The following is a 27,724-nucleotide window of genomic DNA, read 5'->3' on the forward strand; positions in this document are numbered from 1 at the left end:
GGGGAGTTCTCCCAGTGTCCTGGCCAATATTTATCCCTCAACAAACATCTAAAACAGATAATCTGGTAATTTATTTCATTGCTGTTTGTGGGACATTACTGTGACTACACATTGGCTGTAAGCACTTTGGGACGTCCCGAGGTTGTGAAAGGCAAAGTCCTTTTACGCCTAGTGTGGGGGAAGATGCAGAATTGAATAACGTCAACAGGTCACAGCAGTTCCATTAGAGAGTATGAGAAACATGGGCTCCATCACACTGCACCCCCCACCTCCAGGAGCCAGGATTTTTATATGAAGTCAGAGACTTCCTTACTATCACAAAGTTCCAAAAGCATTTGATCACTGTTCTGTGGCTCACAGCAAAAGAGCAAATGGTTGTTACCGCTTTGATTTGTCCTTCACTGCAACACACTGCTGAGTGTCTATGCTACATTACAGTTTGTTTATTGGTGGTGGAACATTTCTATAGTATCAAACAGCAGTACCTGCTGGTTAAACAGGGAACAGCTGTTAATAATCTGGCATGGAAGATTAGTCTATGAAGGGATTTTCAGTCATGCAAGTCCCCCCACTCCACTGTGATAGAGAACAAAATCCACAATGATCCCTTTGACAATTTTTATAGTTTATTTAAAACAAACTTTTTTGTCTCTGGAAATACATTCAGATCCTACAAAATCATTTAAAGACTTACTTCATTTTTTTTTTAAAAAAGGTACCAAAAATTAATTAAAACCTCAGCTGAATAAAGTGGGGCATTACCGCAGATTGCAATTATTTACACCAAGTCCCGCCAATGGTTTGAGATGGAATGTTCCATCAGGTACTGATGTGCACGCAGTTCCAAAGCGATGGTTAATCTAGTCACCAGCTCCTCATCCATTTAAAGGAATGTTCCTAATGCAGAGCTACAAAGCTATGCTATCATTTTGATAATTACCGGAGACGGGTTTTTAAAGATGGTTTCATTGCTCGCTGTTTCCTCTGGTTCCTGCATCTCATTCATGCAATGAAGCATTTTTATTAATGATGCCAAATGCACACATTACAACCTCATTGTGACAAACTAAGACAGTTTTATGTAAAAATATGTGGTGTCACTGTTTTATCCTTGCTCTCCATTACATATAGGAAGTATTATACCTTATGCATTAATGTTCCGCTATACTGGGTCAAGCATGGGATCCACACCCAGTTCAGTTCATGCAGGTACATTCACCATGTCTGGCAGAGACGTGCAACAGCACATGGTGAACTAAAATAAAAAAGTGAAAAATGCTTCGGGAGTTTCCCCCAGGATCAAATCTGAATCTCTCGGTCTTCAGGAGGAAAATCATCTGCCGTGGGGATTCTTTTCATCTGCGGAGATGACAGTTGCAGATTCAAACATTCTGCCTTCCCAACCAACATTTTATTTTTGAATGCGGAGGGGGAGAAAAAGGAGGAGACAAGTAACAAACTCCCAACGAGCCTAACCTTACCCAAACATACACATACTTTGGTCCTGTGAATCAGCAGGTCCCAATGAGTCAACTGCAACCAATTCTAGACACCATTAGATACTAACGGCACAAAAAAGTGGTTCTGATTCTCAAAGGGAGTGCCCAGCACCCATGAAGTTCTACGGATTCTCCCAAGGCACCAACAACACATGGAAAATGTGGTGAAGTTGCAAGATCTCGCTAAGACAACTCTGTAGTATGAAGGCTGACAGTCCTAAGTTTGTAATAATGGAGTTTGGGCTATGCAGGAGATATTTTAATTAGGACCTCCAAGGGATGACACTGGTGAAAGGGTTAAATCGCAGAAAAAACATTGATGATTGGGCATGGCTGGAAATATAAATATTTCACAATTCATCTTTTGTTGCAGTTTTATCTTCTGATGCATCCTCTTCCTCCTCGTCTTTCTTTTCTTCATCCTCCTCACCATCATCCTCGTCCTCCTCCTGGTCTTTATTTTTCTCTTCTTCAGCTCGACGTTTCCTGTCTTCTTCATCCTGGCTTTCTTTCATTTTCTTCTCGGGCTCCTAAAAGAAAGCAGCAAAAAGAGACATCAGGTAAAGTATGTGGGGAGAAGCCTATGAGCAACTGTGCACCCCATCACTCCCACACAGAAAACCGTCTCCCAATGAACATATAAAAACACCCAATCGAAGCAAGTATCTCAGACTGATGCCATTTATTGAGGAGTAAAGTGCAGGACCACTGGAGTTGCAAAGTCAGCAGAATATTCAAATGATTTTTAAAAATTTTTTTTAAAATTAAAAACCCTATGCTTCTGTTCAAGTTTTACACCATCCCCTCCTGCACTATATGGCAGCACAGCTCGGCCTCGTGGCATGCTCCTCCAGCACTATGTGGGAAATCAGGGACACTTCCTGTGTCCCTGACGACCATGTGTGCAGGAAGTGTATCCAGCTGCAGCGACTGACAGACCACATTGCGGCACTGGAGCATTCGCGATGCCGAGGACATCGTGGATAGCACGTTTAAGGAGTTGGTCACACTGCAGGTAAAGGCTGCACAGGCAGGAAGGGAATGGGTGACCACCAGGCAGAGTAATAGGCACAGGCAGGTAGTGCAGGGGTCCCCTGTGGCCATCCCCCTCTCAAACAGATATACCACTTTGGATATTGTTGAGGGAGATGGCTTATCGGGGGGAAGGCAGCAGCAGCCAACTTCCTGGCACCATGGGTGGTCCTGCTGCACAGGACGGGAGGAAAAAGAGCAGGAGAGCTATAGTGATAGGGGATTCTATTGTAAGGGGAATAGATAGGCGTTTCTGCGGCCGCAAACGAGACTCCAGGATGGTATGTTGCCTCCCTGGTGCAAGGGTCAAGGATGTCTCGGGGCGGCTGCAGGGCATTCTGGAGGGGGAGGGTGAACAGCCAGTTGTCGTGGTGCATATAGGTACCAACGATATAGGTAAAAAACGGGATGAGATCCTAAAAGCTGAATATAGGGAGTTAGGCGGTAAATTAAAAAATAGGACCTCAAAAAAGGTAGTAATCTCAGGATTGCTACCAGTGCCACGTGCTAGTCAGAGTAGAAATAGAAGGATATTTCAGATGAATACGTGGCTAGGGGAATGGTGCAAGGGGGAGGGATTTAAATTCCTGGGACATTGGAACCGGTTCTGGGGGAGGTGGGACCAATACAAACTGGACAGTTTGCACCTGGGTGGGACTGGAACCGATGTCCTAGGGGGGAGTGTTTGCTAGTGCTGTTGGGGAGGGTTTAAACTAAAGTGGCAGGGGGTTGGGAACCTGTGCAGGGAGACAGAGGAAAGGGAAGCAAGGATAGAAACAAAAGACAGGAAGGAGAAAAGCAAAATGGGAAGGCAGAGAAATCAAGGGTGTAAATCAAAACAGGGCCACAGTAAATAATAATTCTAAAAGGTCTAAGAGTGTTAAAAAATCAAGCCTGAAGGCTTTGTATCTTAATACGAGGAGCATTCGTAATAAGGTGGATGAATTAGCTGCGCAAATAGATATAAACGGATATGATATAATTGGGATTACGGAGACATGGCTCCAGGGTGACCAAGACTGGGAATTCAACATCCAGGGGTATTCAATATTCAGGAAGGACAGGAAAAAAGGAAAAGGAGGTGAGGTAGCATTGCTGGTTAAAGAGGAGATTAACACAATAGTAAGGAAGGATATTACCTCTGATGTGGAATCTGTATGGGTAGAGCTGAGAAATGCCATGGGGCAGAAAACGTTAGTGGGAGTTGTATACAGACCCCCAAACAGTAATGCCGAGGTTGGGGATGGCATTAAATGGGAAATTAGAGACGCGTGCAATAAGGGCACAGCAGTTGTCATGGGTGACTTTACTCTACATATAGATTGGGCTAACCAAATTAGTAACAATACTGTGGAGGAGGAATTCCTAGAGTGTATACGGGATGGTTTCCTGAACCAATATGTCGAGAAACCAACTAGAGATCAGGCCATCTTAGACTGGGTATTATGTAATGAGAAAGGATTAATTAGCAATCTTGTTGTGCAAGGCCCCTTGGGGAGGAGCGATCATAATATGATCGAATTCTTCATTAAAATGGAGAGTGAAGTAGTTGACTCAGAGACTAGGGTCCTGAATTTAAATAAAGGAAACTACGATGGTATGAGGCACGAGTTGGCTAGGATGGATTGGGGAGCGTTACTTAAAGGGTTGACGGTGGATAGGCAATGGCAAACATTTAAAGATTGCATGGATGAACTACAGAATTTGTTCATCCCTGTTTGGCATAAAAATAAAACAATAAGGGTGACTCAACCGTGGCTAACAAGCGAAATTAGGGATAGCATAAGATCCAAGGAGAGGACATATAAATTGGCCAGAAAAAGCAGCAAACCTGAGGATTGGGAGCAGTTTAGGATTCAGCAAAGGAGGACAAAGGGATTAATTAAGAGGGGGGAAATAGAGTTAGAGTAAGCTTGCAGAGAACATAAAAACTGACTGTAAAAGCTTCTATAGATATGTGAAGAGAAAAAGATTGGTGAAGTCAAGCGTAGGTCCCTTGCAGTCAGAATCAGGGGAATTTATAATGGGGAACAAAGAAATGGCAGACCAATTAAATACATACTTTGGTTCTGTCTTCACAAAGGAGGACACAAATAACCTCCCAAAGATGTCGGGGAACATAGGGTCTAATGAAAGGGAGGAACTGATAGAAATCAGTATTTGTAGGGAAATGGTGTTCGGGAAATTGACAGGATTGAAGGCCGATAAATCCCCAGGACCTGATAATCTACATCCTAGGGTACTTAAGGAAGTGGCCCTAGAAATAGTAGATGCATTGCTGGTCATCTTCCAAAATTCTATAGACTCTGGCACAGTTCCCATGGATTGGAGGTTAGCTAATGTAACCCCACTATTTAAAAAAGGTGGTAGAGAGAAAACGGGGAATAAAGCCAGGCATCGGTAGTGGGGAAAATGCTAGAGTCTATTATAAAAGATGTAATAGCAGAGCACTTTGAAAACAGTGACAGGATCGGACAAAGTCAACATGGATTTACAAAAGGTAAATCGTGCTTCACTAATCTACTGGAATTTTTCAGGATGTAACTGGTAGAATAGATAAGGGAGAACCAGTGGATGTGGTGTATTTGGACTTTTCAGAAGGCTTTCGATAAGGTCCCGGATAAGAGATTAGCGTGCAAAGTTAAAGCACATGGGATTGGGGTTAAGGTACTGACTTGGATAGAGAACTGGTTGGCAGACAGGAAGCAAAGAGTTGGAATAAACAGGTCTTTTTCCGAGTAGCAGGCAGTGACTAGTGGGATACTGCAGGGATCGGTGCTAGGACCCCAGCTATTCACAAATATATATATATTCTAGACGAGGGAACCAAATGTAATATCTCCAAGTTTGCAGATGACACAAAGCTGGGTGGGCGTGTGTGCTGTGAGGAGGATGCAGAGAAACTCCAGTATGATTTAGACAGGTTGGGTGATTATACTGCATTTGCCATGCATCTGCCCAATGTGGATAAATGCGAGGTTATCCACTTCGGTGGCAAAAACAGGAAGACAGATTATTATCTGAACGGCAATAGATTGGGAAAAGGGGAAGTGCACCGAGACCTGGGTGTCCTTGTGCACCAGTCGCAGAAGGTAAGCATGCAGGTGCAGCAGGCGGTTAAGAAGGCAAATGGTATGTTGGCCTTCATAGCGAGAGGATTCCAGTACAGGAGCAAGGATGTCTTGCTGCAGTTGTACAAGGCCTTGGTGAGACCACACCTTGAGTATTGTGTGCAGTTTTGGTCGCCTTATCTGAGGAAGGGTGTTCTTGCCATGGAGAGTGCAGCGAAGATTCACCAGACTGATACCTGGGATGGCAGGAATGACATATAATGAGGAGCGATTGGGTCGATTAGGCTTATATTCACTAGAGTTTAGAAGAATGAGAGGGGATCTCATTGAAACTTATAAAATTCTAACAGGACTAGACAGACTAGATGCAGGAAGGATGTTCCCGATGGCGGGGGAGTCCAGAACCAGGGGTCACAGTCTAAAGATAAGGGGTAAGCTATTTAGGACTGAGATGAGGAGGAATTTCTTCACCCAGAGAGTGGTGAACATGGGGAATTCTCCACCACAGAAGGCAGTTGAAGCCAACTTATAAAATATATTCAAGAAGGAGTTAGATATATTTCTTAAGGCTAATGTGATCAAGGGATATGGGGAGAAGACAGGGACAGGGTACTGAATTTGGATGATCAGCCATGATCTCATTGAATGGCAGAACAGGCTCGAGGGGCCGAATGGCCTACTCCTGCTCCTATCTTCTATGTTTCTAATTACATATTGTTACATTCTGATCCATAGTGACCTTCCTGGGATTTCTCATTCGCCAACTATTACTCTTCAAAAATCCTGAACATCTTTAGTTTTTTCCTTTCTTTGCATTTTGAATTTCCCATACTTCTGTCTGATGGTTAAGTGGTTCTCCCAATGGACTGTGGGGTAAAGTCACCATCTAGGGCAATCTAAGCTATACAGAACAGAAGGTCTGAAATAGTACCCACACCAGTGAAGAGAGACAGAGAGGGTGATTAGGCAGACCAAAGCGCGGCTAAGGCTTTGGTGTAGGGAATCAGGGTTCCGGTTCCTCAAACAATGGGACACCTTTTGGAATATACAGACCAGATGGGCTCCACCTAAAAAAAAAAATGGAGTGCGGGGGGAAGGTGGTAGGTGGGTGAGAGATGTTGGCATGCAGGATAGATAGAATGGTGGGAATGTATTTAAACTAGATGCAGGGGTGCTTGCAGTAGGTGTAAGAGAGCACCTGGACCGACTGGAGCAAATCTTAAGTATACAGGTGGAGCATCCCAAACCGGAGTTCCGGAATCCAGGACGATTGGTGGCAGGGTTCCGGAATCCGGACACCCTGGAGGGAGGCTTACCAAAAGCGCAACCTGGGCCCAGGCATTTCCAGACTCGGCACGTGTTTCTGATGTCCGAAGTCCAGAAATATCACAACCTGGGCTCGGGCGTTTCCGGACATCAGAAACACGTTCCAAAGTCCGGAAAAACCCGAAAACTGGCTCGGCCTCGGTCCAGAGGTTGCCAGGTTCAGGACGTTCTACCTGTACTAGTGAAAACACAAATCAATGTTTTTCTCCCAGCATTGAAACTGAAAAATTAAGTAATATTGTTTAATTTAGCAAATGGGAAAGGTAAAAAAACAATGGAGCTGTGTTTCCATTAATGCAAGAATTCTGATCAATCAGATGTGTGACCTGGAAGGTCTTGCAGGGGGTGATAGATTGGATATCATTAGTATGAGACATAGTGGAATGATTCCAATCAATAGGATACATATCTGGAAGGATATAAAATTGTTTAGGGGAGACTTGTATCAGGAGCAAAGAACGTGGTGTGCCGGTATATATAGACTCCGGTATATATAGACTCCGGTATATATAGACTCCGGTATTGAGGCACAAATGAGAGAGGATATAGAAAAAGGAAAGAGCAGTCACAGAATCACTGAGTAGAATTAATAGATGGTGACAGAGGTAAACTATTACTGGAGGTATTCTACAGACCCCCAGGCCAGGACGAATGCCTTGATCTGGAACTGTGGGATGAGGTAAGGAAGGCAACTAGTATACACTATAGCATTTAGAGATTTTAACTTACTAGAAACTGTTTGGGACAATGCTGTCTCTACTGGTAAGGCAGGGAAGGGATTTCTAGAGTTAATGGAAGACTGTTTTATAACTCCGTATGTAAAAGAGCCAATAAGGGAATAAAACATCCTGGATTTGATTGCTCAAAAGGTGGGTGAGGCTTTAAGTACCAGTGATCAGAATGTGATCACATTTGACATTATAAGAATTGATGAGGTTATAAAAATCCAAACAAAATTGCTAAATTTTAAAGAGGAGCAACTTAGTGCCAGAATGGGTGTGGCAAATTTGAATATGGCTTGGGCAGTGGAACTATGGAGTTCCTTCAAGGAAGTGATTCTGAATGCAATCGACCAATGTGGACACATGCAAAGAAAAGGTGCCAAGCTTAAAGGCACTCATACCTGGTTGACCAGAATGATTGAGGGAATGGAGGGATTGGATTATGAGGAGCAATTATGTAAATTGGCATGTTCTCACTAGAAAAGAGAAGGTTGAGGGGTGATTATAATTTGTGTTTTTAGGATTTTAAGAGGGACTAGATACTTTAGACCATTACAAGCTGTTTCACTTTGTTCAGAACAGTAGAACCAGAAGACACGAAGGGGATAAAATGCAAAACTAATCTGCAGAAACATTATTTCAGTGAGCGAATGGTCAATCGATGGAACAGGCGCCCAAAGGAGAGTGGAAGCGGATAGTATTGATTCATTTAAATTCAAGTTAGATAAGATTTGTTCCAGAAAATATTTGGGATACAGTACATGAGTAATTTGAGACATGAAATATGGAATGTGTAGCATGCATTGGAGGAAGAGGCGAGATTGGACCCATGGTTCCCAAAGCTTTCCATGCCTCATGTCTGGGTCTGTTGTAGACTAATTGATAGAAATGGATTGCCATGATTAGTCGCCAATGATGACGATAACACCACATCTCAAGGTGCTTCACAGGAGCGTTATCAAACAAAATTTGACAATGAGCCACATAAGTAGATATTAGGACAGGTGACCTAAAGCTTGGTCAAAGAGATAGGTTTTAAGGAGCGTCTTAAAAGGAGGCGAGAGGTAGAGATATAGGGAGGGAATTATTGTTTTATTGTGCGACACCAGGATGGTAGAAAGCAAACTGGATGGACCTTTGTCTTTTTTCATCTGACAATTCCTATGTTCCTACTTCTCCAGGCTCAACCCACAATCAGTGCCAAGTAAGCAGAGGTATTGTAATTGGGCTCAGCATCCCTGGGCTAAGAAGGGAGAAAAAGGGGGGGGGGGGGGGGGGGGGGGGGAGAAAATCAGTTCTTGATCATTATATATTGGCATGTGTAGATTCAGTTAAGAACAGGACCGGGCTCAGCTGTGACGCCCTTCACGGTCCAACAGCCTGCTGACTTGCTTTCGAGGTTTACACTGTCATTAGACAAGGTGCCAGAGGGGCAACCACAACCCACCAAGAGTCCGTACCTTCAGCTGAGGAAAGGAGAAATAAGTACAATAAACAAACGTCACTAGGTAACTGGCTTGCAGCAGTTAATCCTCCCCCCACCCCCAACTCACCTACTTTATGGTACAGTCCCATTGCCAGGCCTCTACCAACATTACTCAGGCTGTTATCAATCATAGAATCGTGCGCACAAATTCATGTGTTTGACTTTTATGACAGTGTCACAGAACCAACATACTAGTAGTGTTAACTAAATTAGCCAATTGTCCTGGAATTCTTTCCCCCATTCCACCTCACCTTGGTCTTTCCCCAGGTCTCATGGCCAAACTCTTCTGCATATTTTTCATCATCAGTGATGAGAAAGTTGTCAAAAATAGTTCCTGATTTCACCTGTAAAACAAGAATTAGGATAAAGTCCTTGAACTGGCTGCTCTGGTTACCCTACACATGCCGTGCGTGCAATCTCTCTGCAAATCAAATTCAATATTTTGCAGTAATGATGTGTCATTTTTCAAGGAGACACTGAAACCATCTCACAAACCAGGTAACCTAGAATTCAGCACCGTAATAATATACTCTCAACAACTATAATTATAAAAAGGTACAAGAAACCAGGGAATAGACGACAGGAAATGCCACCTATGACATTCCAATCCATCAGAATTACTGCAGTTGGAAGGGAGACTCATCCGAAAGACGGTACCTCAGACAGTGCAGCGCCTCAGTACTGAAGTGTCAGCCTAGATTATATGGTCAAGTCTCTGGAGTGAGACTTGACTCAGGAGGTGCGGATGGCAGCACTGAGCCATGGCTGACACCGAAGGTAAAAAGCTGACAGAGCAGTGCCATCCTCACTGCTCTTGGCTACTGGAGTCAACCGTCTTTGCTGAAAATGGATGTCAGCTCAGAATAGTACAGCCAAAGTTAATCCAAACCTCAGCTCAGGACCTTCTAATGCACCAGTGAGAGTTTTTTCACTTCCTACATCAACCATTACCTTTTAGTAAAGTGGTCAAATTTTGGTCTGTCTGGTGCAATAGATCCACACCCACTAGGAGCTGGGTTGAGTCCAAGGGCTCTTACATTTATTTCATCCAGGGATTTAAATCTGAGCCCTGATCCCAGAGTCTTTCTTTAAGCCAGTGCTGTAATGTACTGCACCATCCAATACTGGGGGCTCAATTAAATTTTTTTAATATAAATCCTCTGAGGCATCACAGTCAATCTCAATTTTGCCCTCACATGGCTGGGGTCACTGGAAGAAATATAGAACTTGCATTTATACAGCACCTTTCACAACCTCAGGATGTCCACAAGCCAATGAAGTATGTTTTTTTTTTGTGTAGTCACTTATAATGTAGGAAATGTGGCATCCAATTTACACACAGCCAGGTCCCACACACAGCGATGTGACAATGACCAGATAATCTTTTTTTTTTTTTTTTTTAAAAAGGTGTTGGTCGAGGAATAAATATTGGCCAAGACACCAGGGAGAACTCCCTTGCTCTTCTTCGAAATAGTGCCATGGGATCTTTTACATCCACCCGAGGGCAGACGGGGTTCAACGTCTCATCCGAAAGACAGTGCAGCACTCTCTCGGTACTGCACTGAAGTGTCAGCCTAGATTATCTGGAATGGGACTTGAACCCACAACCTTCTGACTCAGAGTGCCACCGATCCCTAAATAGTGGTCAGCAACAGCTTTATCCCTCTGCCTTGCTCAGAGGTTAGATGTAGCAGCCCTACTGCAATACCAGCTACTGTAGCGCAAACCAAGGTTTGAAACTGTAACTTTCAGTCTGTTTAGCTCACACTACAGCAACCCACTGAGTCAGCAGGAGTGCTGGAGTTGAATTTTCACATCAGTGCAGACAGCATCCTGAACCTGGAGTATTATAGTAACTGTATAATTTCAGCAGGATGTAAATTAATTCAGCTCCCTCATGACATCTGGCTCTGAGACTTCTCCAAGTCAGTCAGTTACTGAGATTGGGTTGTTATCAGCACTCAATATTCAAACTGGAATAGATGAACAAGGATGCTAATCAGAATTCTCTGTAACCATTTGTAAGACAGCCATGATGGTGAGATTGTGTGTTAGTAAATCTACAGAAACATGGAACGCACTGTTAGGACAAAGGCCAGACCTGACAATTGAGGAGCCACTTATTGACCAACAGCAGCAGGGGTAGGTTTGTAGTCCCGAGTACACCCAGTGTAAATATTTCTATAAACCATACTGAACCCAAATCAGGAACACTGCCTATTACTGACCTGCCACAGGTCCAGTCCAATCACACCAATGTTCTGAAATCTGTAGATGTTGGTGTCAGGAGCATATTCAGGATTATCAGTCTCTGGATGGACCCAGGCACCTTTGTAGTTGGGGTTTTCTAATTGTTTTGGTTTCCATTCGCCCTAGGTTAAAACAAACAATGATTAAACACCAAGAAACATCCAATCTGCCAATATTTAATGCAACATACAAGTTCCCAGGTCTTTAAAGCAGGGCGTCAATACATGTGTTATGCTGATTAAAGGGGGAAATTGCCCTTTGGGTCAATACAAGTACTCTGAGATTTTAACAGTTTCTGTTGGGTGCCATTCTGCTCCTCAGGGCTGTGAAATACAAACATCTTTAATTTTTTAAAAATGAAGCCTTTATATTGCATCTGTCCTACAAGAGCCAAGTGAAAGAGCTTCTAAAGGTGATTAAAGCTTCAGTCACAGGAGGAAGGGGAGGGGTGAAATACCCTTAATGGAAAAATAGGAGAATACCTGTGTTTCCCTTGCAATTAACAACCCACTAAGAAAATCATATTCTGCATGTTTCAAACTTACACATTTCTGCAATATTAGTACATTTTATTCATAACTGACAAAAACGAGCAGCTTGTTTCTGTTAAGAGGAACTTTCAGGGCAAGAGTTACTCACTAGGAGACTGTATGGGGTTATACAGCCGGGCAAGGACTCCTCACTGTGACTACTGTATATGGGGTTATGCGGTTACTGTATACAGCTACACAGTAGGGAAAGGGGTGAAAGCCAGAACCTAAGGTAGAATGGACATTAACTTCTGCCATCTAATTTACAGCCAAAGCAGAGGCTACTGTGCACAGTTCTGGTCTCCATATTACAAAAAGGATATAAAAGGCACTGGATAAGGTGCAAAAATGATTTACACGATGATTCCTGATAGTTATAACCTCAGTTCAGGCAAGACTGAACAGGCTGGGGCTCAGAGATGGCAGCGGTCTTAAAGGTCTTTAAAATTATGAAGTGGTTTGATAATGTAGACAAGATGTTTCCATATATGGGGGGAGTCCAAAACTAGGAGCCATAAATATAAAAGATAGCCACGAATAACTTATTTACCTAGAGTGGTTAGAATCATAGAACAGTAGAGCACAAAGGGATACCATTCGGCCCATCGAGTCTGCGCCGGCTCTTTCGAAGAATAATCCAGTTAGTGCCACTTCCCCGCTCTTTTTTCTCCTTCAAGAATTTGTCCAGTTCCCTTTTGAAGGCTACTATTGACTGTATCCCCCACCCTATCAGGCAGTGCATTCCAAATCCTAACCACTTGCTGCGTAAAAAAGTTTTTCCTCAAGTCACGTCTGGTTCTTTTGTCACTCACCTTAAATCTGTGTCCTCTGGTTATCGACCCTTCAGCCACTGGAAACAGTTTCTCTTTATTTACTCTATCTAAACCCTTCATGATTTTAAACACCTCTACAAAATCTCCTCAGTCTTCTCTGCTCTAAGGAGAAAATCCCAGCTTCTCCAGTCTATCCACAGAACTGTAATCCCTCATCACTGGAACCATTCTAGTAAATCTTCTGCACCCTCTCCAAAGCCTTCACGTCCTTCCCAGCTGGGGTCGAACTAGTGTTTTATATAGGTTTAGCAAAACTTCCTGGCTTTTGTACTCTGCCTCTATTTATAAAGCCCAGGATCTCATTAGAATGTGGAACTTGCTACCACATGGAGAAGTTGAGGCAAATAGCATAGATGCATTTAAGGGAAAGCTAAATAAATACATGATGGCGAAAGTAATAGAAGGATATGCTGATAAGGGTTGAATGAAGTAGGGTGGGAAGAGGCTCGTGTGGAGCATAAACACTAGCATAGATGTGTTGGGCTGAATGGCCTGTAAATTCTATGCAATACAGAAACACATCATCAATAAGCTAAGTCAATACCAACAGTTTCACTTCCATACCTTGTACTCTGGATTTGGAATCATTGGAGGCTCCCACTCCCCATCCATTTCTTCATCCCAATCCTCTGGTTTCTTGGCATCTGGATCTGGAATGTTCTCAGGCTTATCCCAATCCTGCATTTGTTAGTAGAGAGGTAAAGGATGCTGTGGTCAGATCAGACAATTACCACCTGCACTGGAACAGTCAGCAGGTCCCTAAACTCACTCATTACCTTTCATTAACTGTCTTGCAACACCAGTAAATCAGCCTTCTCACCAACACATGTACATAGCTATGTCACTTTATTCCTAGTTAAGGATTTTTTTCTGATTGGATTTAATTGTAAAGTTGTCGCTGCTGATTACATTGAGGAAAAGACAAGAGCTCCCCATCACCAAGTAATGCAGTTTTACAATGAGTATCTACGTCTCCTTTTATTCTGCCAGTAGGAGGCACACTACTGGCCAGAGATAACTCAACCTTCTATTTCCCCGCTCAATGGCTTTGCCAAAAAGAGTGATAGCAGAAACTTGCTGTGGCGGATTATGGTATCATTTAAAAATTTGCTGCAACAACTGTGAAACGCTAGTCAGCATCATCAGCACCTATACACTTGGTACCCTTGGGACCAATAGAGGGTGTGTGCCCAACAATCACAGGTAGACAGAGACAACAGCTGGTCATAGTTCTCTGATCTCACCTCTGGCTTTTTATCATTAACATCATCAATTGTTTGTTGGTCGTCCCAGTCTTCTGGCTCCTTCGCCTCCGGATCCTTGATCTTCTTCGCTGGCAGGAAGTCCCAGTCATCCTCCAAGTTACCCGACTCCACTTTCACGTTGTCGATCTTAACTTCGTATGTTTGATCGGATTTGATGATCAGTGTGTACAGGTGGGTCAACTCATCATCCTGCAAAGAACAGTAAATACGGTGTTTATGTAGCAGTACCATCCCACTTGTGTGGGCTCAAGCAAACCAATTTGAAACCCAATGGTCGATCACAAAGTATTGCTGTACCAGAGTGAGGTAGGCCACACGTTTGTGCTTGCAACCCCTCTCTCCCATAGGGAGGTGTCAAGCAGAAGCCAGATATGTCCAGGTAAGAATGGGGGAAAAAGTGCAAAAAACTGTATGCAAAATTGCCATTGGAAGACTGCAGAGAAAGGGGAGAAAATACACAGGGTCTTAAAAATGAAGCCCTTCAATAAACTTGCTGTTTGTGGTATGCCACTCGGGCCCTTTCACTTACCTTTCCCCCATGCTCGAAGACATGCCTTCCTTCATTTGGCATCTGCCTGTTCAACACAGATTGGAAATAAAACTGGGATCCATCCCCAGTCCATGGTTCTTGCTGCCCATTTGAAACCCTCTTAACATTTCTCATTCTTGGGTTTCCCAGTTCACGGCCAAGATCCCAGGTGGGCAACCTGTTTCCCAGCCTCCATCAATATTGCTCCCAAGCTGGCCACTAGCAAGTGACGAGAACAAATGTGAGGGTAATTCTCTCTCTCTTTTTTTCCTTCCCCCGCAGTAGGGCTACAACCTTCGTCTGTTGGTGCCTCCTTCCCCTCCACCAACACAGATCAAATCAGATCGGATCGGAGACCCAGTGTATGGGAGAATCATCAGCGTGAACCTATATCTCATCTGTGGTAAAATACAAAGCACCAACTCACTGTGGTGCTCTGCTGAGGCCGGCAACCTCCTTTTAGTAATTCTTTAAAATCTGTGGACCAAAACTCGTGTTCCATTTACGAACACTTAATAGTATTTGTAGCCCTACAACCCTGCGAACTCGCCATTCGTCAGACTCCAGCCTCTTGTGCATTTCACCCCTCATTTGCGGACATGCCTTCAGGCTCCTATGCTCAACTTCCTAGAATTCCCTCCTAAACCCTTCCACCTTCCTCTCCTCCTTTAAGACCCTCCCTAAATTCTGCTTTTTCAACCGATCTTTTGGCCATCCCTCCTAATCTCGCCTCATTTTCCTTATGGCTCTGAAGTGTTATGGGATGTTTTTCTATGGTAAAGGCACTATGTAAATGTAAATTGTTGTTAATACACACCTTGCACTTGATGTCCTTCTTCACGAGATGGTTTTTGCTTTTGTAGTTGATAATTACATGTATTTTCTTTGTTGAGTATCCGCAGATATCAGGACCTAGGATACAATGAATACAGACATACATTTTCAATTCAGGTTCAATTTGATTCTTGATAAAAAGGAAACTGCAAATGCAGCAGGTCAGCATTTATAAAGCAAAATAGCAATTTGTTGTTTGTGAGACCTTGCTGTGTGTAAACATGCCTACACACCAACAATGCCTACACCTCAAAAGTAATTTATTGGATGCAAAGTGCTTTGAGACATCCAGATAGCGTGCACCAGTCGCTGAAGGTAAGCATGCAGGTGGTTAAGAAGGCAAATGGTATGTTGGCCTTCATAGCGAGAGGGTTCGAGTACAGGAGCAAGGATGTCTTGCTGCAGTTGTACAGGGCCTTGGTGAGACCACAGCTTGAGTATTGTGTGCAGTTTTGCACACCTTATCTGAGGAAGGATGTTCTTGCCATGGAGGGAGTGCAGCGAAGATTCACCAGACTGATACCTGGGAATGGCAGGAATGACGTATGAGGAGAAATTGGGTCGATTGGGCTTATGAATGAGAGGGGATCTCATTGAAACTTATAAAATTCTAACAGGACTAGACAGACTAGATGCAGGAAGGATGTTCCCGATGGCGGGGGAGTCCAGAACCAGGGGTCGCAGTCTAAGGATAAGGGGTAAGCCATTTAGGACAGAGATGAGGAGGAATTTCTTCACCTAGAGAGTGGTGAACCTGTGGAATTCTCTACCACAGAAGGCAGTGGAGGCCAATTCATTAAATATATTCAAGAAGGAGTTAGATATATTTCTTAAGGCTAAAGAGATTAAGGGATATGGGGAGAAAGCAGGGACAGGGCACTGAATTTGGATGATCAGCCATGATCTCATTAAATGGCGGAGCAGGCTCGAGGGGCCGAATGGCCTACTCCTGCTCCTATCTTCTATATGTTTCGATATAAAGTACCATGTAAATGCAGGTTCTCTCTCAGTATGGTACAGGGCACGGTGTGCCTAGTGTAGAGGACACAGAACTCCGTGTGCCCAGTACACTGTATAGTTTGGCACACAGAATGCTGTGCGCAGTACACCGTATAGCGTGGCACACAGAATGCTATGTGGGCCTCGTCAGTTCCACACACAGAATGCTCTGGTATTAAATTGCTTGCGAATGTTGCATGGGCACTGAATAAGAGATCATGGTGAATCTGTTGAATCTTGGTTTCCAAATGAACAGTGATAAAGCGCAGTAATAGCCGGCTGACTCTAGGCCACATTAAAACCAGATGGTTGAGGCACACTTGGGGAGCTTACCTGATAACACGGCCAACCACCCAACTCCATTATCATCTAAAGGCTGCTTTCATTTCTTATCTATGTGATAGGTCACTGGAATTAGTTTATGGTTCAACATAAACTTCCTCACCAAGTGCTTTGACATTACCAGACAGGCTCAGTGAACTCACCGAACATGAGATAATATTCAGATTCTCCATGAATGGCTTCCTGATCCAGGTCTGCTGGGAAGAGTTTAATGTAACCGCCGCCGCAGTCAATCTTCTGCTCGTGTTTCACAGTGAACTGAATCACCAGGCTTTTGTCCTCGTTGCTGAATGGCTCAAATCGTGCAGACAGGGCATAAAACTTAGCATCCTGGCTGGTCTGGATGCCTGGAAAGGATTGAAACGTTGTATAAATTTCACAGTTACGGTTCGCAGAACAGTTGATTATAGAATGGCATGAACATGAGTTGTGCACCAGTACATGGACAAATGATCAATATGGGGCGAGTACCAGTACAACCAGTAACATGGACAGGTTATCAATATGGGGCGAGTACCAGTACAAGCAATCTATTGGCATGGAGGACAGAGAATGGAAAAGGCCAATGTTGCAAGAGAATATGGGATACAACTAGGGCTCAGCTGTTACTGCAAACACAGGGCCATGTGCCAACGCTTTGAATTTCAAAGCTCCGAAATATCAAGGACAAGGTAGCTGGAGCCACCTATAAGAATATGAAACTGGATTTTTGGTGTCCAGCCCATTTATAGGAGTTAAAAATGCAAATGTCACTCTAATTAGTTCCCAGTTCCTCTAACAACTTCCTATTCTGAAGTTGCACGTGTCGCTGACTGTACCAAGGCCCTGCCTCTATGAAATTCACAGATCAGGAGATAATGCAGGCAAGAATCAAAGCACAGTGTATTGATAAGAGTATCACAGGGCAGTGCAAGAATCACACCTATATGCAAACAGGCCTTCAATAAGAAGTAACTCAATCAAATGAAACACATGAAATCAAAATCTTAATGCCTTCTGATTGTAATGGCTTTAGTTCTTACAAACCAAAGAAACTGGCTGGGCCATATGCAAGATTCCTAACGCAGCCTGTTCCTGATCTCAACAAGGGCTTCAAGGAGATGCAGAGCACAAGGAAGTCCCATTTCTAGAAGGAAGGAGGGGAATAGACCCAGAGCGTTGTCATTTATTGAGTAATAGCTGTTTACAACGTAACATTGTCAGAGGCCTGGGAGCGAGGGGCCAGCTTGCTCTTAGAGCAGAGTGAGGAGTAGCAAAGGAAACTGGAGCTCCAACAGTGACCCAGTTATTAAGTGAAACTTAGTCATACAAACTGAGGAGTTCCAAGGTTTGATCCCTGGCCCATGTTGGGAGTTAATTGCCTGATCTTAGCCAGGGTGGCAGCAATGGTGCTGAAATTGGTCTAAAAATCCTGAGCTAGAAAGAGAAACTAAAATCAGCCAACACTTCTGCTCCTGATCATTAGCAAGTGACCCTTGCTGCAAAGTGCATCAACATGGATATTGGCGAGAACTGGACCAGACTTGGCCACGATTTCCCCCTCCCCCACTCCCATTATGAAATAGCCTCCTGATTTTCGGTGTCTAGGCTCAAACATGAAGCCTGAGGCACCAAAGGGCTGCAGGGCTTTGCTGCAACTGTACCTCAGCATGTGTCAGTGACTTAAGAGCGGAAAATTGAAGGGACAAAAAAAAACACACCTCAACAAGAAACAAAACTATTGAAGTTGTAGTTGTGTTAATAAGGGAAGCCAGAGGTTCTTTTTAAAGGGGAGTTGTCTTGCTGTACAGGAGTTTCATACATACAAGCTACAGTATTGTTACTGAGGATCTAAGAGTACCAGATGAAATAAAGTCAAAGATACCGTTTCCAAATCATATCAGCCCAGAGCTCAGCAATAAAGCTTGACAGCAGATCTACAGAAACCATTAAAACGTCTTCAAACACTGTACAAAGGATAACCTACCTTTGTCTTTTTCCAGGTCCCCGTGAAATTTTCCAGCCGACAGTTTGAATTTGCCGTAGTCAGATTTATGTTTGGATTCAATCCATCGACTCTCCCAGGCATCTGAAATCAGAACCGGGGGGGGGGGGGGGGCGGAATTCATCAATAACTTATTTAGCTGCTGTCCTGCAGCGACACTCTTCCACCAATCTAAAATTCAGACAACCCCTTCCATTCAAAATTCAGCCAACCAGTAAATTCAGGAAAAGAAAGACTTGCATTGATATACAGTAAAGTCATTCACAACCAACAAGTACTTTTTGAAGTGTAGTCATTGTTGTAATGTATGAAATATGGCAGCCAATTTGCACACAGCATGATCTCACAAACATCAATGAGATAATAGCAGATAATCTGCTTTTAATGATGTTGGTTGAGGGATAAATATTGACTAAGAAAGTGGGGAAAATTCCCCTGCTCTTCTTTAAATAAATAGTGTCATGGGATCTTTTACATCCATGTGTGCCAAGAATGCAGTAATCTCAGGGACGTTTACTGACTAACATTCACAGAATAAAAATCGAGAGGCGTCAGTGCACTTTTACCCCTCAGTTTTGTTTGGTGCTCTTTTTAAAATAAATAAATAAATAAATAAATAAATAAAATAATTCTCTCTCCTCCTCCCCTGAAAGCACTCGTCTTGATTGGATACAGTTCCATGGATGATAGCAGGTCAGTACCTCACCCAAGTAGCTATTCTTCACGTGTGAGCTTAGGCTACTTGACAATGTTGTCAGGCTGTATGACCACAGAGGGATCACAGTCAAGTCCGATCCTATCCTCACCTAATATCCACAGACATTTACCAACAGGAGTCACTGGGTAACGATTAGGAATAGAAATCCTTTTGCCCCCTGGCCCAGTGATGATATTGTAGCAGTTGCCCACCAAAGATTAGCTAGCTCAGCACAGGCTGACAATTGAACATAGGTCCTCTCAGTTCTTTGGACACAGCCTAGTTACACATCTAGAGAAAGGATTTCAACAGATTGGGTTGTGAGGCACATTGACGAACAGTCCTTGGGTCTGAGATCAGTCTAGATAGAGGGGTCATCCTACACTGATTATTCCAATTTAAAGGCATTTGGACAATCCCAATCCAGTAGCCAACTACAGCAGAGCTCACCCAGACTCTACATTCTCACTAGAAGAAACATGATAACAGGGAGAAGGAAAGGACAGATTGTTTTGAGCTGGTGCTTGAGGTTTCTGGCTATCGTAATGTCAGGAGTTCAGAGGTGCCTAGGACCCAGAAAACAGATAACCTGGGATTATTTAGGAAAACACTAGATGCAAATGCAAGAAATGATTCATTTTCCAGTAGTCGTCCTGCTCTTAAAAGGAGCCACAATTTCTACCAAAAATAAAAATTTATTCCCAAGTATATTGATTTTACAATTTTAAAACTAAATTATTATTTTTTTTTTTTAAACTTTGAGTAGTCCGCCCTCAGCGCAGTCACTCCCGCTGGCCTCTGTGCCTTGTCCAAGGCAGGTACAGGGACACCATTATACCAGAAAGATAAGGGGGCAGATGAGAAGAGGAGGTTAGACTGGTGGGGAAGGAATTGGACGCACAGTGCTTTCAACTCAAATAAAAGTGGCAAGAACATACCTTTGCTGCTCATTATCTGTTTGATGTTGAATTACTGAATTTCTTTTATTCAAGTATTTCAGCTCTAATTAAACTTTAATTTTCCAGTGTTAAAACACAGGGCTCCTTCGATAACTGCTAGCTAGGGTTTCAAATACAGACTAGTCATAAATTTGGAAAACTGCCAACTGGTTGTACCACCATAACTAGGTTTGTGAAGTTGTACTGCAAGCCAAGCTAACACAGGTAGAGCTGGGAGTGCACAGGTGAGTGCCTTTCACTGATGAACTATTTATCTCATTAGTAGAAGGCATTCGAGATACTCCGCACAATGAGTTGCTGATCTCGGCTACACTGTTCTGGGAAAGCTGCCAAGCACAGCAGGCCAGGCACTCATTGTTTCAAAGTATTTTAACCACCTCCCTCCACGGTCATGCTGCCGTGCTCACCTCCCAAACCCGGAACTGACTAGAAGCAAACCGTACCTCAGCCATGATACGGCAATTTTTAAAAAAAAAACCTGCAAACTGTGGTCTCGGAGTTGGCTGATTACAGGTGGTGTGGCGGTGAAGGAACAAAAAAAAAAAAAATCAGCCAGGTTTCCCATTCTCTGACTTCTACTGGAAATGCGCATGAATGACACTGGGCGAAGATTGGATTAAGCTCTGTTCTGATGCCCCTCGCAGTCAAATAACCACCGACACACATTATGAAGGATCTTTTCAGTGAGGTACTCAAGGGTATCTGCTGTGGAATCATACCCTAATATGAATAAGTCACTATATTTGAGAGAGATGGGGAGTATAGAGAGCAAATTTGAGGGAAACCTCCCACTTGCCTTCCAATGGCCATTATAAATCGAGTCCAAATACAAACAGCCACAGGAGTCACGATAATGGTCCAGGCTATGGCGGACTTTTATTTCCTCCTGAGTCCAGTGGGTGGGCTCACACTACTGCTCTGGCCAAGATCAGCTAAAAATACAATGTAATGAATTGTCTAATCTGTGCTGTATCTGACCTGGGAGTGTTTGATGGGACAGTGTAGAGGGAGCTACCCAGACCATCCTAGTCTGTATAGCTCAGTGCCACATTGTGTAGTACATTTTCTCAATAAGGCATCAAGACAGCTTAAGAATTACACATTTGATGGTATTATTTGTCCAGCGTGTGTCAAGGTAATGCAGTAGCACATCAAGCTGGAGAGCCAATGCCAAGCGATGGGGTGGGAGGGGATTGCTTCACTCCTGCACTCATTCCCACATGGAATTTCTGATCTGAGGGATAGCAGGGGAGGCAATGAACAGAAGTCTGGCAATTCTCCATGAGTTGGACAGAAAAAGGGGCAGACACCTGGGACCACTTTCTAAAAAGCTCCTAATGACTAATTTGAGAGCTGCACCAATGGAGATCTAGGACTTGCTGTTCCAGCTGCCATTTGGCCAGACCCAAAATATGGGAAAGCTCTGAAAATACCACCTCTGAGTCAGAAGGTTGTGGGTTCAAGTCCCACTCCAGGGACTTGAGCACATAAAGCTAGGCTGACACTGCAGTGTAGTGCTGAGGGAATGCTGCACTGTCTGAGGTGCCGTCTTTCGGATGAGACGTTAAACCGAGGCCCCGTCTGCCCTCTCAAGTGGACGTAAAAGATCCCATGGCACTATTTCGAAGCAGAGTTATCCCCGATGTCCTGGACAATATTTATCCCTCAACCAACATAATAAAAACAGGATTATCTGGTCATTATCACATTGCTGTTTGTGGGAGCTTGCTGTGCACAAATTGGCTGCCGCATTTCCCACATTACAACAGTGACTACACTCCAAATGTACTTCATTGGCTGTAAAGCGCTTTGAGACGTCCGGTGGTCGTGAAAGGCGCCATATAAATGAAATTTTTCAACAAAGAAAAGAAAGACTAAGTCAGCAAGTTCATCACCTGCTCAGACTTTTCTGTCATATCGTGGTTTATTCATATCAAACAGTTACATTAAAACCTTTAATTTGTAATTTGCTCCCTCCTGTCTATTAAGGATGAACACATCTGTCCAAGATGATTTTACTGTAGTGAAAATAACCAGTTCATACCAATCAATTGTTACTTTTTAAAATTCCTTCTATGGACACTGAGTGTGATTAGTTATCTTTACCACTGTGCTCGTTTTTAAAAGCATGTCATTTGTTTGAATTCTGGGGATGGTTGAGATAATGTAATTCAAACAGGAACACTTTATTGAAATTACATTCCATGTTTCCATTTTAGGAGATTGCCAGCTAAAACACTGCAGGATTTCCCAAACTCCCCCATGTTTAAACATCAACTTTCAGTTGACAAACTACCTGGACTTTGTAATGTCCTGACAATGTGACATGTAGATACCAAAGTGACCATTAGAAGTGGATCCTAGTCTGTATAACCTTGTACTATGTTACTTCTATGTTTGATGAAATAGCAACACTTCAGTAGAGGATAAATGGAAAACATTTAAATGAATAATGCTGAGCATGCAGGACAAATGCATACTCAAGATCAGTAAGCTCAGATGAAACAAGCATGATCAACAACAAATTAAAAGTGAAATAAAGAGGAAAAAATTACCCCTGCAATTCTGAGAAAAGTAGTTCAGTGGAAGAGGGCAAGAGAGACAATAGAATAAAGCATAGCTACAGAGGCAAAGCAAGACAGTAACAAAAAACCTTCAAAACTACAACAAGAGTGGTCAGTGGAGATGTGAAAACATTAAAAGATGCAAATGGAGTTGAAACAGAAGATGAACATGAATTAGTGAATATTCTGAATGATTACTGCCCCAAAGTATTCACAACAGAAGACATGAGCAGCATGCCACCCCCCAAAAAATTTGGCGACAACTTATATTTACATAGTGCCTTTTAACATCGAAAAATGCCCAAAGGCGCTTCACAGAAGTGTAATCAGACAAAAATTGACAGAGCCAGAAAAGGAGATATTGGGAGGAGTGATTAAAAGCTTGGTCAAAACTGGGTTTAAAGGAGGAGAGAGGTGTGGAGAGGTATAGGGAAGGAATTCCAGAGCCTAGATGGCTGAAGGCATGGCCACCAATGGCAGAGAGGGAGATGCTCAAGAGGCAAGAGTTGGAGGAACGCAGAGTTCTGGGAGGGTTAATGGGGGGAAAAAAGTAACAGATAGGGAAGGATGGCCACGAAGGGATTTTAAACAAGATGTGAAAGTTACATCGGAGGCATTGGGGGACTAGGAGCCAATGTAAGTCCGCGAGCTCAGGGGTGATGGATGAGCAAGACTTGTTGCAGGATAGCACAGGGGCAGCAGAGTTCTGGATGAGCTGAAGCTGGAGGGTGGAAGATCGGAGACCAGCCAAGAGAGTGTTGGAATAGTCGAGTCTAGAGGTGACAAAGGCATGGATGAGGGTTTCAGCAGCAGGTGAGGCAGAGACAGGTAACGTTATGGAGGTGAAAGTAGGCAGTCTTTGTGATTTAAAGGATACAGAAGCTCAGCTTGGGTCAAATAGCACACTGATGTTATGTAAAGTCAGTTTCAATCTGAGAGTGGCTGGGGAGGGGGATGAAATCAATGGCGAGGGTATGGAGTTTGTGGCGAGGGCTAAAGACAATGACTTTGGTCTTCCCAGTGCTTAACTGGAGGAAACCGCGGTTCATCCAGGACTGACTGTTGAACAAGTAGTCTGACAACACAGAGGCAGTGCAGATGTCAAAGGATGCAGTGGAGAGGTAGAGCTCAGTGTTGTCAGCATACAAGTGGAATCTGGCCCCATGTCTTCTGATAATGTCGCCATTAATAGCATGTAGATCAAGAAAAAGGGGGTCAAGGATGGGTGACTCCAGAGGTAACAGTCCAGAGGCAGAAAGAGAAGCCATTGCTGCAGATGCTCTGGCAAAATATACACAAGATAGAAGCTGAAAGGTCTTCAAAAAAACAAAGCCTTACAGATAGATGGCATTTATACATTTATCCCAGAGTGCTGAGAGACACTAGGTATTTTCCAAAAAGGACGACAAAACAGACAGAGGCAACTGCAGACCCATTAGACTTACTTCCATTTTATGTAATTAATAGAATTGATTATCAGGAGTAAACCGGAGGGTTATCTGTATAACAAAAAACTAGTAAAACAATTCTCAACACAGCTTTAGAAGGAAAGAACCTGGCTGACAAACCTCCTAGACTTCACTGAGAAAATGATAAATCAAGTGGACTGTGGAAAGCCCCACAATGTTGTGTATCCCGACTTCCAGCTGGGTGGGACTGCCCTCACTTGGTTCCGTTCCTAGCTATCCAGTCATAGCCAGAGTAATAAACTGCAATGGCTTCTCTTCCCACTCCGCTATCTCTGGAGACCCCGGGGATCTATCTTTGATTCCTATTTCTCATCTACATGCTGCCCCTTCTAGATATCATCCGAAAACACAATGTTAAGTTCCACACGTACGCTGACGACACCCAGCTCTACCTCACCACCAACTCTCATGACCCCCTCCCTGCTTCTGATTTGTCACACTGCTTATCCGGTATCCAGCACTGGATGAGCAAAAATTTCCTCCATCTAAATATTAGGAAGACCGAAGCATCTTCTTCGGTCCCCGCCATAAACTCCGTTCCCTAGCTACTGACTCCATCCTTCTCCTTGGCAACTGTCCGAGGCTGAACCAGACTGTTCATAACCTTGCCATCCTATTTGAACCCCCCAGATGAGCTTCTGACCAAATAACTTACTTCCACCTCCATAACATTGCCCGTCTCTACCCCGCTTCAACTCATCTGCTGCTGAAACCCTCATCCATGCCTTTGTTACCTCTAGTCTCAACTATTCCAATGATCTCCTGGCCGGCCTCCCATCTTCCACCCTCCGTAAACTTGAACTCATCCAAAACTCTGCTGCCTGAATCCTAACTCGCACCAAGTCCTATTCGCCAATCACCCTTGTGCTCGCTGATCTACATTGGCTCCCAGTCCAGCAAATCCTCAATGTAAAAAGTCTCATCCTCGTTTCCAAATCCTTCCATGGCCTCACCACCTCCTTATCCTCTTCCAGCCCCAGAACCTTCCAAGATCTCTGCACTCCTCCAAGTCTTGCCTCTTGCACATCTCCAAAATAATTGCTCCACCATTGGCAGACGTGCCTTCAGCAGCCTCGGCCCCAAGCTCTGGAATTCCTCCCCTAAACTCCTCCGCTGCTCTACTTCTAACTCTGCCTTTAAGACATTCCTTAAAACCTACCTCTTTGACCAAGCTTTTGGTCACCTGTCCTAATGTTTCATTATGTGGCTCGGTGTTAAATTGTTTGATAATGGTCCTGTGAAGCACCTTAGGATGTTTTACTACAGTAAAGAAAGTATTGCATTTAGATAGTGCCTATCACAATCTCAGGACATCCCAAAGCCCATTGCAGCCAATTAAGTACTCTTGAAGTGTAATCACTGTTGTAATGTAGGAGGCACTATATAAATGCATATTGTTGTTGAGGAGTGTAGGTGAATGAACCAAGAGCGGCCAAATGGTTTCCCTCATGCAAAATTACCTTGCAATCTTTGTTTGGGTCCTGTAGATAGCCAATGTGATTTGGGTCCTGTAGATAGCCAATGTGATTTGGTCATTATCACATGGCTATTTGTGGGACCTTGCTGTGCACAAATTACAACAGTACCTACATTTCCAAAGTACTTAATTGGCCATAACACACCTTGGGAGGTACTGAGATTGTGAAAGGTGCTGTATAAATGCAAGTCTTTTCTTTGAGGTGTAGAATCTGAGGCTGTTGAGTTAGAGGGGGTGTCCTTTACTCAGATGTAAAAGACAGCAATAAACAACAGAATTAAACCAATATGCAAAACATCTGCTTCCCCCCCCCTAGAGATCAAGGCACATCTGAGCAGTCCCCTTGGAGCTCCTCAAGAGTATTTCCTTTTCTGCCCCTCCCCCAGATTCACAACTCCTCACAGCACTTCCCCTGGAGTGTCAGTCAGGAGGAGAACAGCCACCAAGCTCGCCATATTTTGCCAAGCCCAAAACGATAACGTGGGCGCGGAGATCTGCTTTGCTGATCACAAATTCTTGGAAAAAACCTCGATATCTCCTCTCCCCTTCATGAAACGCGTAAGTAACTGGCAGGGTTAAATGCCCCAGAAAATTATGCCAGTCCACGAGGAGATTGAGGAAACCGCCCAATTTTGAAAAGAAAGCAAAACGAAAAAACCCACACAAACTAATAACAATGCACCGTCCCCCATCCGCACAACCAATAAATCAATAACGACAAATGTTGTCTAGTTAAGAATTGAGTAGGTTAATGAGAGCTCAGAGCAGCTGATTCAGCTGGAGAGAGCTCGTTAAGGTTTCAGTAGAGAGAGAGCCCTTTACATTAGTTAAGAAGTGGTTGAGTTAGTTGCAGAAACCTAATTGCAGACAGCTAGTTAAGTCGCGAGCTAGCTAGTTAGATAAGTCGCCGTTTTTTTTGGCAAGCCACGGGGCTAGCAACAGGTCTCGGTTTTTTTTATCAATCTCACCTCCGTCTGCGAACTGCTCGGTGAAGTAGGTTTCGGGCTGGGCGATGCCGGCCACGGAGCAGAGCAGCAGGAGCGGCAGCAGCATCTCCATTTGCACCAGGTCGGTCGGTGGATGGATGTGACTGTGCGGAGCAATCGGCAGGGACAACGTGTAGCAGCAACAGCGATGACTCCCGGCTTGGACAGTCCAGATCAACCCCTTCTCTCCACACGGCTTCAAACCATTGGCCGCAGTCAGCAGCCGCCCCGCAAATCAGCTCCAAACACGTTTTTCCGTCTCTTTCCAGTTCCTGTAGGATCCCAGGCAGCATCTTCCCCTCTCTCTCCACTCTTAACGCATTTCTATACTTCTGTTAACATATTTATACTTTATTAACATTTTTTTGCACGGCAGAATGGAATTCATTTGAGAATGTATTATTAGGCAATTCAGACTAATTCAATAGATCGTTAAATTTAAAATAGCAAAAGGGTATAAATATCAGGGTGGTAGAAGTACATTGGCGCTTCAATATATGCGTCCACCGATTATCTGATTTAAAAATTTGAGTTATCAGATAATTTGAATTGAGCAATGTATTAAGTAGAAATGTAGTGGTTAAAGAGTTAAGAATAGACTGTAGTACATAGAACAATGGGATACAGATCCAAACCCACTGATTTCCCCCATGTTCCTGGTCTCGAGACATTATTGTTGGGGACAGAGTGACTAAGCACTTGATTTGAGCTGATCAGAGTCAACATGAATTTGTGAATGATCAGTCACGTCTGACTAAATCTTTTGGGGAGGTCCCTAACTTGCTACTGTCCCCTGCCTTTATTCATGACCTGGACAGTGGCGTTAGGAGTATGGTCAGTAAGTTCGCAGATGACATCAAAATTATGCAA

General features: G+C 43.6%; 2 protein-coding genes across 2 annotated transcripts in view; one reads left to right on the forward strand and one right to left on the reverse strand.

Moving 5' to 3' along the window:
* Positions 1 to 608: 608 nt before the first annotated feature.
* Positions 609 to 27,166, reverse strand: LOC147108404 (calreticulin-like). The gene is made up of 9 exons (XM_086005016.1): positions 26,837 to 27,166; positions 18,685 to 18,786; positions 16,862 to 17,065; positions 15,361 to 15,455; positions 13,994 to 14,203; positions 13,314 to 13,427; positions 11,365 to 11,508; positions 9,388 to 9,480; positions 609 to 2,029 (listed from the first exon to the last, which is right to left on the reverse strand). The coding sequence occupies exons 1-9, from the start codon at positions 26,925 to 26,927 to the stop codon at positions 1,850 to 1,852; spliced, it is 1,233 nt and encodes a 410-aa protein (XP_085861142.1). The 5' UTR covers positions 26,928 to 27,166; the 3' UTR covers positions 609 to 1,849.
* Positions 7,472 to 27,724, forward strand: part of c13h19orf44 (chromosome 13 C19orf44 homolog) — a 110,296-nt gene continuing 90,043 nt past the window's right edge. Inside the window, exon 1 of the mRNA XM_086005013.1 lies at positions 7,472 to 7,607. The gene's annotated coding sequence lies outside the window, so the exon portion shown is untranslated. The remainder of the gene's footprint in view (positions 7,608 to 27,724) is intronic.

The sequence above is a fragment of the Somniosus microcephalus genome, chromosome 13 (assembly GCF_052327205.1).
Source record: "Somniosus microcephalus isolate GS21.2 chromosome 13, FLI_Smic_1.0, whole genome shotgun sequence".
Classification (NCBI taxonomy): domain Eukaryota; kingdom Metazoa; phylum Chordata; class Chondrichthyes; order Squaliformes; family Somniosidae; genus Somniosus; species Somniosus microcephalus.